Here is a 12,377-nt window from a genome sequence, read left to right on the forward strand (position 1 = left end):
TTATTCAGTACGGTACCATCACCATTAGCAAGACACTAAAAGTTCTAATTTTATATGTGAACTGTTTGATTATTTTGATTGTTTCCATGCATGCCATAATTCTTGGTAGTAGTAGACCGGTTTTGAGAAACAGAGAGAAAGGTTGATACAAAAATATTTTTTTGTCAGTTGATTAGTAATTTGAAGGATAAATTTCATACCTTCGCTCATGAAGAAGGTGCTCTAAACACATTATCGATATAGCAACAATGTTTTAATGAACTCCCATACGAGAAAGGCACCGACTGGACATTTCTTTACATAAGTCTATCACTTAACGACAGCTTGTCGGAGAATGATTCCAACAATCAAAATTCAGACTAAAACATTCTTATGAAACATTGTGTCGCAATCATTGCTGTATGTTATACCAAATTTCCAATGCAATGCCGAATGATTAAGTATAAACGAAAAACGCTAGGTGTGATGTAAATTGCACGTGAAATTTACTCGTATATCAATTCGATTCCTCGTATCTTATGATTCATTTCGCGAGGGTGTCATTCCTAGTCCTAACATTTGGTTCTTGTGCTACCTTACCGGTGTAAAAAATTGTAAGACGAAAAATTTACAACAAAAATAACTCAAATTTTGTTCGATTTAAATGTGGCATGGCCGCAATGTTATTACTGGACGCATTTGTGATCTTTACCTCCAATAACTTATAATATTGTAACTCGTGTTTGACCTATTCGAGTAATATAATCTAGTCAACATTCTAATGGCCTGTTTTTACGTTATGATTTTTGAACAATATTCAAGCAAGGATTTATTGCACAAGCTGGAGTCTCCAGAGTGGCTCATATACAGTCAATCCACTTTATAGAAGTTTATAGAACAGATTAAATTACAGAAGTTAAGCCTAAAAAGAAGCTTGGTAAAGTGTGTCAATGCTATACTTTATATTCGTTCGCAGTAATCGCCAAATATAAATCTGAAATATGATATGACGTTTTGATTACTTTAATGACAGCGGGATATGACATTTAGCTTTTTCTGAATGATCTGATACTGCATTGCCTCATTACCGAACGTGTATAGACATCAGTTAGGATAGATGGCATAACGAACATTATTCTTTTTGTATAGGGGGACCAGTATGTGCACTTTAGGCACAGTTGTTAGATGTACTTCGTAGTGTGTACGGCCGCAATATTTTCAGGGAGTATATTCAAGTAGAGTAGACAGTAGAGCAACGCATTTAGTCATATATATCCACTTTATAGAATAAAAGCATTTAAATATATATATCTGTTGTATCCTATAAATATGGCGTTGTTTTGGTGGAATTCGAAAACCAGCACCTTTTTCATGATGGTTGTAATTTCAATTTGTGCGAGACAAATTGCAGGAAAGGCGTCATGCAGAATTCCGAAAATAAATGAGGACATCAATTGGAAAGAGGTAAAAAACTAGAAAGTCAGTGTTAAAGACTATAAACCAGTGTTTCCCAACCCGACTCCGCGATCTCGAATGAGTCCGCGGTGCGTTTGAATAAATCCGCAACGAGCCAGTAATTCACTGCGGGCCGCAAACGTATTCGCGAAACTTAACTATCAGCCAAGTCACGATTTACGTTAGAATTTAGATAAAACACAAAAAGCAATTTTATTCACATAACATTAATCGAGTCAATAGTTACTGGTTACTGAGTAGGGCTGAGCGTATATTCAACTATTAGAATAGCAATTTACTATTCGAAAATTTTATAACAGATGACGCGACAGGTCACTTGCGCGTCGCTAAATCAAACGATTGGATTTCACAACTCACTTGCGGATTTTCGACAAATACCTAAGTGGTGTTCCTCGCGAGTTTGAACAACGTGGAATAAAGAAAATTTCTGGTTGGTGCAACCCAAATTTTCTAAATTGGAAAGCGGCAATACAAAATACTAAAAATAAAACGGAGAACACCATAAGTTTTGTTTCATGATGTTCCGTGACCGATTAAAATAGCTTTTTTAGACATTGCAAATCGCAAAATTTCGGTTGCTACCGTACGTATAGTACCAGGGCATTTTCCCTTTGGATTTTTTGCTTTACTGCCTCCACATTGGTACGTACAGTACTGGAGCGCCGTAAGTGTTGTACGAACAGATCAGATTTGTTGAATTCACAAAAATACGAATCAAAACAAAATAAAATCTGGCACTTTGCCACGCATTTTTGTGTCCACGGATTGTCACAATTTTTTCTGAGAAGTATTGCTTTTATTTCGTCAACACAACCGCAGATTGAAAGGATCACAATTAAATTAATATTAATAAAGCAGGGCGATGAATATATATTTTTGATTTACTAGTGTACTTTAAATATATTTTTGAATAAGTACTAAATCAAGTTGTCCTTTCTGGAATTTTATAACAGATTGTAGGATTTTTCTAACGGCGATAACAAATTAGCAAGATCGCAAAAAATATGTATCAAGACTAAATATAATCGGGCAATATATTCTCACATTATTATATTCGCAGATTGCCGTGGCATTTTAAAGAAGCAATGCTCTCATATTGTCCCAAGTCGACGCAACCGCGAAGTACCATGAACACAATTAAATTATAATAGAAAGACATTTTAAATTCTCGTCGTTGTCATGGAAATAATATTGTGCGACTGAAAAGGCCATTATACACTAAAAAAGTCGGCTCTTTTAACGAACGCGTAATTACGACGAATTTCCGATTTTGAAATTTGTTTAAATTCTGTTGTGTTTGGTTGTATTGCTTCTTCACACAGAGTACGGTTGCAATAAACATACCTTGAGTCCGCAAAGGTTTTCGCCAGTGAGAAAATAGCCCGCGACCAAAAAAGGTTGGGAAACACTGCTATATACACAAATATAGTCGTTATGGCGAATTATTTAAAGTTTATAATCTCGCGTGGGTTTATAAGCAGTGGTGGGATTCAGCCGGTTCGCACCGGTTCTATAGACCGTTTCACGGAATTTTATGATATCAACGAACCGGTTGGCATTACTGGTTACTGTCAATGTTCTGTTTGTAACAGAACCGGCTGAAAAATATAACTTTTGTGAGGGAACCGACTGACAAAAAATCTGAATCCCACCACTGTTTATAAAGAATATCTTATTGGAAAACTACAGTAGTTGAAACTTGCGTGAAGAATTTAAGAATCGAGTGAAATCTTTCAAATTAATATAAAGTGTCTGTTTCTTAATGTAATTATCAGAAGGGTGACGTCGAAGAAACTTTAATCGTCACGCTAATAACCGAATTGTGTAAGTCATTTTTAGCAGTTTTGAGAAAAACGTAAAAAACTTTCTAATGACTTTGTTATGCCATTGAGAGTCAATAATTTGCCATGGTTCAATTTTTTGATCGTAGCCAGATTTAAGTTGATTTGTATGACGCAGTTAAGTGACGTCATAATGGCGCACTGGGACTTGGACAGAAATGTGTCTATGACTTGGGACATACGCAATTTTGCAACTTCCCCTTATGCACCAGTCCTGAAAACTGAACATTTCAAAAACGAATGTAATTCTCAGTATCTAATGTCTAATCCTCAAAATAGCTAATCAGTTTCAATTACATTATTTTTAAGTTTAAACATATACATTTCATCAATATAACACGTTCTGCACACTCACCGAAATAAGACTAAGATTAAATATATATAAAGAATAAAACAGCAATGCACCCAATATAAAGGCCAACCAAAGTGAATTGGACTCGGACAGTGAATATCACAAATGTACGTCTTCCTATACTGTAGTATAAATTCAAATTAATACGCGTTAAGCTAGAATCCGAGATGCAAAAACTCGAAAATACTGCGCCGAGGTTATTTTACCGCTGTGACGTCACAATAGTCCAGCGGTACCAATGATAATTCATTATGACGAAATAATTGCACAAATGTGCATGTCATACTAAATCTCCATTTTTATGGGTTTCGGAATTTTTAAAATAAAATCTGAGTTAACAGACAGGTGCGCAGCATTACATAAATACCTTGGGTCCTGAGGGTCTTGTAATCTCAGAAACGTATAAATAAATTATAGACAACCGGCCAATCCAAGAAACCAGGCGGTATTGCATAAGTTGGTTGTAGAAAAGCTGAAAATCACCTCCAAAATACACTGACTTTACTTTTTCATAACCTACTTGTAGGGCGCGATAACGCGCAAAGCGAAAACCGTCTTTGTGTGACGTAACAGCTGTTTAGCCACAATCATTGTGTACCATACCATGGCAGTATTTGGGTAGGTAAGATATAGCAGCTTTCTGGTAAAAAAGTGAAAGGAAGTCTGACTTTTAATTCATATCACTCACGAACCTGACCGTTTTAATATTCCCTTTTATTTGTCTCAACTTAGTATTCTTTTCGCATTTTTAGGGTTTTCGAGATACCTGGAATTGACTATCACAGGGTGGTCCACACCCTGACACGCGAGCCGCATGCGGCCCGCAGAACCATTTTATTTCTAGCGTATACTAAATAACTAAACCATTGTCCCGTATTTGTATTTAATGGCAGAACATTTTTGAGCTATTCCAATTTGGGTTGGATCTCGAGATTTAAACAAACCCCTTTTTTAATTTAATGTCGAGAATGATGTTTGTTAAAATCACAGTATTTCAATGTTGTAACTATACGAGACGCTGTCGATATGTGTATGACGTCCTGTGATCGGTACAAAGAGCCTCACATGCAACTCGTCCTTTAGAAAGATGTTTTGTGCCTTTATTTTAGTAAAACAATCCTCTATTTTCAATTGTGGACAATGTGAAAGCAGTGACGAAACGCTGATCTGACTTGGCGCCGCGCAATCAAGTTTTTACATCCCGAAATCCCAACTTAGACTGACTTGGTTATTCTTTGACGATAGCACTAGGCTTGCTCACGCTGCAATTTACAAAATCAGTCAAATACGCAATTCATCATAAATTGAGTCTTTAAAGAAAGGTGACAGAGGAATTTTAAAGAAAACGTATTTCCTTGCTCACAACAACAATAAAACAGTGTGCTTTCAAGTAATATTTGTCATGAAAGAATATATTTTGAAGCTACATTACAAAACCAAACACGAGAAAAGATACAGAAATACCACGTTATTTCTCTGAAAGCAATTTTAAAATATTTAAAAGATTCATATATCTTTCTGAGAATGAAAATAAAAACGCCACCCATGCAACATAACAATATGCTGATTAGAACAGTAAGCTCTCATTTTTAATATATTTAAAGAAACTAAACTCGCGATTTTTTGATCACTTTTCGGTTTACTCCAACTGCGGCCCGCGAGACCTTCGTCAAACGTTTTTGCAGCCCTCCAACCTCGCAATCTTGGACCACCCTGTAGTAAGACGAAGATATAAATAGCCGAATATAAAAGCGCCCTCATCGTCTACCTACAACACATGTAAAATATGTGATAAATATTTATTCGTTTTACTCTAGATGCCAAAGACATGGTATTTGGGTCTACACACAAACGATGTTTTGATGTCAAAGAATGTTCTTTGCTGCGAAATAGAAAATGTTACATCGACATCATACGGCGGCTCTATGATGATCACAGAATATCATCAGAAGTAATATTTTCCCTAAATTTCTCTGTTATTGGAATCATTTGTATTGAATTAGGTGTGTTCATATTTTTTCCTTTCATTTGCAAATTTTATTTAGTTCAACCGCAATCGTTTTTTCTGCTCACTTCATTCGACAAGACAATGGTGTTTACGCAGTCGATAAAAATGATCGTGAGTACACCCTTACCCAACTGATATAATATTATTGTAGAATAAGCACAGGTTGATTGCCTTCCCGGCCCAGTCTTAAACTCTAAATAAACCTATAAGTCTTCATAAACTACTTATTGAAATGCTCGATGGAACAATGTTGATGTTACTTGTATAAATCATACCAAGTGAGGCCAAGTCGGAAAGTTGAGAAGAACAGCTTCCGTTATAATATTCATAAATACTGTTCCGTAAGCTTTAAAAGAGACTTTGGAGTACCGATTCTAATTGTAAAAGCAATAATTTCCACTTGATTTACCGGTAGTTATATTATGCACTCAGAGCGCGATCAATTATTTACAAATTCGATTACTCAGATTTGCAATTGAAATTTCTGATTTCACTTTGTATTGTAATTTTAAGATGATGCGATAATTGAAGCTGAATCTCGGTATCCTGATGGAAAAACCAACGAAACTGCTGCCAGATTTGGTGAATTAATTTTCAATACATATCTCAAGAGGTTAAACCCCCACCCCAACCATCTCGCCTAAGGGTAATAAATTGGGTAGGCCATTTGGGGTGTTCTTCAAACTTTTTTCATCTCGATCCACTGGCACAACCACTTTTTTCCAGAGCTCCAGAAACTAAAATAAAATTAAAGAAAAATTTGATAATAAAAATATTTAAAAACAGTAATTAAATGAGAGCGATGTGCTTGCATATTTTTGCATTTCAGTTCTTTCAAAAATAATCTTATCAACGTCTATTTTTATATAAAACTTTGTCTCGTGATCAATTCAAACAACAAAAAACATGGAACATAATTTATTTAGTGTTGATAAACTGATATCCTATTGTCGGCAATAAACGTCCAGAAAACTTAATAAAAATTGAAACGTTCAACACTACTGCAATTGCATCGAATAATATTGTTCTATGCTGTATTAGTTACATTCTATATGCTTACTACAAGGCTGAGATATTCCAAATAGAAGCGTTCTACTTCGAATTAATAAATTTACTTCTTACTGTAGACAATGCCAGGTTGAATTCTTCTACCCTTGTTCTGAGTGACGGAAAAAACTACTTGATATTTGCATGGTGTGTCTTTGGTATGTATGACGAGAAATTTATATTTTAATCATTGTCCTGAATTTTGACATCGTTCAGGAGATTCTGAATTATTCACATCAATACAAAAAATAAAAATACTGCTTACTGTATTACTTCTGTTACTTACTTCTGTCATGCATAGCTAATTTGTTACTTTGTTGTTGTTGATCTTGTGATATTGCTTCGAATTTTTCAGTGGTTAACTTGATCGCCGCCGCCTTTCTTGATTTCCACCAACTTATTTATTTGCCACGACTTACTTAACCGCCAATGACTTACTTAATTGCCACGAACTCTCCTAATTGCCACAAACATCATTTGACCATCGCTCATTTTTCAGATAAATGGATCGTGTGGACGCTATTTCCTACATCCACGCCTACTCAACATCAAATTAATAAATTCCAACTGGCTTTGGATAAATATAGAATAAATGCAGACACGTATACTTGCCAACAAGTTGATGCAAATAAATAATTGGACCAAAAAGATATCGGAGCATGGTTATACGCGGAGCACAAAAATTATATTGTGCGCTCAATATTAGCGATTATGAAACTTATACCATTATATTGCAATTAATCTATTTATAATTGAAGTACCGCATTCTAATGTAGCTATTATATATATGCTTTTTGGGGGACCAACTACTACATATTATTCTCCTATGGTCCTATGTCCTTTAATAAAACTTTTCATAGTTGGCAACCCTAGTTCCGGGACAAAAAAAGTTTGGGAAGCGCTGCAATATATCATCAAAATTCTGCTTCATACACAGGCCAAGATCAATGGTGACTTTTCGACGTTTAGTAATACTTGATCAGTTTTAGGCATAAACAGCTTCCTTCATCAGATGTCAATAAAATTTTTGGAAAGCGATGTATCAACTGGAATTGGCGCGGGGCCCATGGAAGTACCATGTCCACCGTATATGGGCTGAACTGACCCAAGGCCGGCTCTTATTACGACCATTGAAATATGATCGTAAACCAAAACACTCGATTCGAAGAACTAGTCTTAGTGTTGATTTTGACGTTAGAGTCGGCGCATACTTTGTTGCTTTGATCACGTTTCTTACATTTTGCACAAGATCGAAAAATCTGACTTTTTGAACACGATAATTCACATTAAGTTTTTATTTATTTTTTTGAATTTTACAATCTTGCGATCCATGATTTAATTTACTATACCACCTAGATAATTATAAAACAACTTTTCAGAAATTAAAAATGTAATGAAATGGATAAAAATTAAAATAAGAATAGAAGAACATCGAATTCGAGAAGAAGAAGAAAAATTTAATTATAAGAAGTGATCTTTCGCATAAATAAAATGAAAAATTTGAAATTTATATAACCATAATAATTGCCCTATCGAAGTAATTTAACAACAAAATCAGATGTGTAATGATAACTAATATTTTTCAATTGTATGATTTGGTCAAATAGAGATAAATATTGCACAAAAACGTGGAATTGCATAGAATATCATTAGTTCGTAAATTGGTGGCCGGTTGGCAAAAAAAGAAAAATTAATAATTCAGTGTTGAAGAAGCAAGAAAACAAAAAAAAATGAAACAACGTGTTTCATTGAATCTGCTGATATTGGTGGAATACAAAACTGTCTTCAAAAATTTTAATTTTAGATAATTCTAGACTGGCTGTTTTACAATTAAATAATACAAAATAATATGAGCTCATCTGTAACTAAAAATTGATTTGTACAAAAATTCTTCAAAAAATTTATTATGCTGTGGAGTCCGGCTGAAATAAATAATGTTAACAGTTAGTTTTTATATTGAATTGAGTAGAAAAAGAAATCGAGCAATCAATTAGAATCAATCTATTCAAAGCAATTTTGATACAATTAGCCTTTTACACAAGTCAAGCTACTCTAAGTATAATAGTGAGTGTAGAATACCTACCACACAGTAGTTAAGTAATGACAAGTCCATGCATCTGGAAACGTATAACAGGCTTACCATTCCTACACTCGACATGGACTGGTAACGGGACAAGAGAACGTTGTTAGCCATATGTTTAATTAATAAGCAAGTTTATCGACCTATGTCTCTCCTGGAACAAATATGAAATATCCTATCGTACGTTAAAATGGGTTAAGAATATTAAGTACTCCATTCAGAATAATCAAACCAGAGTACATTTTCATGCGATTTCACGTTATCGTGTTTTAAGATGTAATAAAAGAAAATTTCAATAACATTATTTAAATCAATTATCCTGCTAGTTAACATCACGTCACGCCTATAAGACAGAACTAACCATTAAATGATTCACTGAATAAAAAAATAGCTGCATTTCACTTACAACTGAGTAAGATTAGAAAAGTAAAATTGAAAAAATAAACGTCAACTTACATTATGGGAAAGAGGATTATCAAAACCCTGAGATTCAGTAGGAGCTTTAGGTTTAGATGTAAATGAAGGTGTCGAGAATGTTGGCATCGATGGCATACTTTTTTCAGATCTGGTTTAATCGAAAATAGTAAATAGTATAACAGCTTATTATTAAATATTTAGAATCTAAATATACATTTCTATATTGTTACGGAAGATTTACAAGTAAAACCAATTTGTCTGTGATTAAATATGGATTACGGATTACATTTTGGTACCTAAGTATACGGATTAATCAATGCTGTAAAGCCGGTGCAACCTGCGGCGTGTGGGCTAAATGCGGCCCACAAGGAAAAATTGAGCGCCCGTGGAGAAGTGCCAATTTGGTATTGTATGTGGCCCGCGAAACGAGTTTTTAAATTTGTTTAATCTGGTATGTGCGAGTAATTCCAATCCTGTTGCGATGCAAAGCCTTCAGTTTATTTTTTAGGCCTATGACGTTACAATGCCCTAACAGCTAGCTTGTGTGAAGCGAACATCGCATGACATAAGATCAATAACCAAAATTTTCGTGACTACCAGAAAGCCTATGTTTAATAAAGGTGCGGACTGCGGTTTCACCCAGTTATTTGTATCTGGCCCTCCTTTATTTAAGTATGGCACATCCCTGCTGTAAAGGATTCCTAAACCCATCTCGTTGATTAGTTTACGAGAGACATTGGATTAGGCAGAATAGAATATTTTTTTCGGTTTATAGTTGGAATTTGTAAAATAAAATTTAACTATGAGTTTTAGAGTAAAGGTGAATTCCATTGACTATGCTACAATACAATGGAAATATTCAATATTGCTCGAATGTTATGAATTAAAATTAAGTTAGTTTTACCAAAAGTTTAAATCGCTTCCAACTATACCAATTGTAAATCGAAACGATAAATATTTTGGACCATTTCAAGAAATACCTTATTCGTTGAATCAATAGCTGCACACAGAACAATATAAATAATTCGCGTTTCAATTATATTTTCAATTTGGTGGATAACGACTAAAACTAGAAATGAAAATTTAGCAACGAAATAAATATTCATTAATAAAAAAAAAATATTGTTAAATTTTACCCTTTCATGTAGTATACAATTCCTCCCACTAGAACCAAAGCTACTATTACTCCAATAACGATTCCTGCTATGGCACCTCCTGACAAGCCAGAAATTTCTTCAGGTGGTTGGGGAAAACCAGATGGGAATTCATCTGAAATAAACGTTTTGGTTGGTGATTATCATAAGTTGTACATATACAATTGCACATTAAGTATAACTTAGGTCAGAGGCCAAAAATTTTCAAAATCACAGCACATTTACTTTCTGCAATGCAAATTACGATGCATTGGAAAGAAAATTCAATTCGCTACCTTAATTTATTATAAGGCAGCGTTTTATTATATGCACATTCACATAATATAATCAAAAAAGATTGTTTTTGTATAAGATATCATAACGCATTTGAATATTCTCAGTTGTACTTATCTCTCGACTTGTTCGTCATTTTTACCAGGTTTGATTATTGTATTTAAAATTCAAAAATTTAAACTACATTGCAATTCATTTGCTACTGAACGATTGAGCATTCAAAACAAAAAAATTTCCAAATTTTTTGAGTGGATTCGGCTTCCGATGAGCCTTACGTCTTCTTATTATTGCACTTTCAAAATCTCAGTACAGGAAAAGATTTGAGTATATTGATAAATAAAAGGATCCCACATATTAAATATCACACAGCAAAGCTGGGACTCAAAATTTTAAGAACAGGTTCTCTTTTTATATCGAACTTACAAACAACAGGTTCCCTTATTTCCGAAAATGTATGTATGCCACAACGTAAGCTACATAATTATGACACGCTTTACATAAATCTAATACATAGTTTTCGAAACGTCAAATATATATAACAACACTAGTAGTCAAGGGCGGTGCCCGTTAACCATTTGCTGCGGTCTTCTAACGTCTGAGACAAAAAACAAAAACGGGTTTGCGCTGAATCTCACCACATGAGAGAGTTAAACAAAATTTTATATTCAAGGGATTAAATTTTGAAAATATAAATTTATTATTGTTAATCATACTTCAATATCATTTTATAGACCTATTAAGCCTTTTTTGTGTTACAATATATATATCTTGTGACCGTTATCTGACACAGAGAGGTACACTATTAATCTATATCTGATAATCTATAAGCACTTACTTTCTGCATAATAGCAGCCGGAATTATTCGCTGTAACATAAGTAGGATCGAAACAACATCCACGATGAGTTACACACAATGATTCTGATATTCCTTGGTATCCACATTCTATTCTATATGCAGATGGTACATAGCATCGTGTATATCCTTAAAGAAACATTTTACATTTTGTCACTATTTAAATACGCAATATTTACAGGAAATGAGGAACAGAGTAATACCTGTGATTTTATCAGAAAAATTAATAATTCTTTTTGCCCAGAACAACGCCCTGGACAAAGAGCCACTGATATGTAGGAAGTTTTTATTTTAGAAAAACCGAAATTTTTCCGGTCTCAATTGCTTACGCACCAATTTATTACGCCCCTGGTGTGGTGATGGCATCAGATTTATAACCTGCTGTGTCACAATAGCCAAATCCAACATATAACCAAACAAACTCGCAATGTTCATTTTATGTCTTGCTTTAACATAAAAAGTCATATTTTTAAACATCCCCTAATCGTGAGTCGGAATTGCAAATTTTCCATGGTGATAAGGAAAAAAGAAAAATCAAAAGCATTGAGTTCACCAAACGTTCTGATCTGTCTAAAAAGGCTTTTTGGTATACGTCAAAGTTATTCCCACAGCTCCAAGTACTATAGAATGAGAAATAAAAGTTGAGCTGAAATGTTCAACAAAAGTATTTCGGTACAAATAATGCAAAAAATAAATATTCCCATCACCTGCTGGTTTCTTACACACATATCCTCTGTGTTCGTAACAGCTAACATCATTCCATGCCCCACTCCATGGATACATTTCAACACATTCTTCTCCATTGCCTTGTCCATTTGGTTCATTGTCATTCCAGTTTGTATATTCGACTGCTGTAGAATCGGACCAGACCCAACCATCTGAAATAAAAGAGCAAAT

General features: G+C 34.2%; 2 protein-coding genes across 2 annotated transcripts in view; one reads left to right on the forward strand and one right to left on the reverse strand.

Moving 5' to 3' along the window:
* Positions 1-1,129: 1,129 nt before the first annotated feature.
* Positions 1,130-7,759, forward strand: LOC120344978 (uncharacterized). Its single transcript, XM_039414330.2, has 6 exons — positions 1,130-1,443; positions 5,466-5,599; positions 5,694-5,767; positions 6,170-6,238; positions 6,784-6,861; positions 7,203-7,759. Exons 1-6 carry the CDS (start codon positions 1,309-1,311, stop codon positions 7,337-7,339), a joined length of 627 nt encoding a protein of 208 aa, XP_039270264.2. The 5' UTR covers positions 1,130-1,308; the 3' UTR covers positions 7,340-7,759.
* A 47-nt stretch (positions 7,760-7,806) lies between these two features.
* LOC120344806 (macrophage mannose receptor 1-like) overlaps positions 7,807-12,377 on the reverse strand; it is a 37,481-nt gene continuing 32,910 nt past the window's right edge. Inside the window, exons 38-42 of the mRNA XM_039414117.2 lie at positions 12,188-12,358; positions 11,463-11,609; positions 10,337-10,469; positions 9,240-9,348; positions 7,807-8,625 (exon numbers count right to left, since the gene is read on the reverse strand). Coding sequence (XP_039270051.2) covers positions 8,608-8,625; positions 9,240-9,348; positions 10,337-10,469; positions 11,463-11,609; positions 12,188-12,358 — 578 coding nt within the window. The 3' untranslated portion in view covers positions 7,807-8,607. The remainder of the gene's footprint in view (positions 8,626-9,239; positions 9,349-10,336; positions 10,470-11,462; positions 11,610-12,187; positions 12,359-12,377) is intronic.

Source organism: Styela clava, chromosome 5 (genome assembly GCF_964204865.1).
Source record: "Styela clava chromosome 5, kaStyClav1.hap1.2, whole genome shotgun sequence".
Taxonomy (NCBI): Eukaryota; Metazoa; Chordata; class Ascidiacea; order Stolidobranchia; family Styelidae; genus Styela; species Styela clava.

Coding starts and splice junctions, on each gene's coding strand:
- LOC120344978 (XM_039414330.2), top strand. CDS start 1,309: ATGGCGTTGTTTTGGTGGAATTCGAAAACCAGCACCTTTTTCATGATG. Junction 5,768..6,169: donor CGCAGTCGATAAAAATGATC/GTGAGTACACCC, acceptor TGTAATTTTAAG/ATGATGCGATAATTGAAGCT. Junction 6,239..6,783: donor CGAAACTGCTGCCAGATTTG/GTGAATTAATTT, acceptor TTCTTACTGTAG/ACAATGCCAGGTTGAATTCT.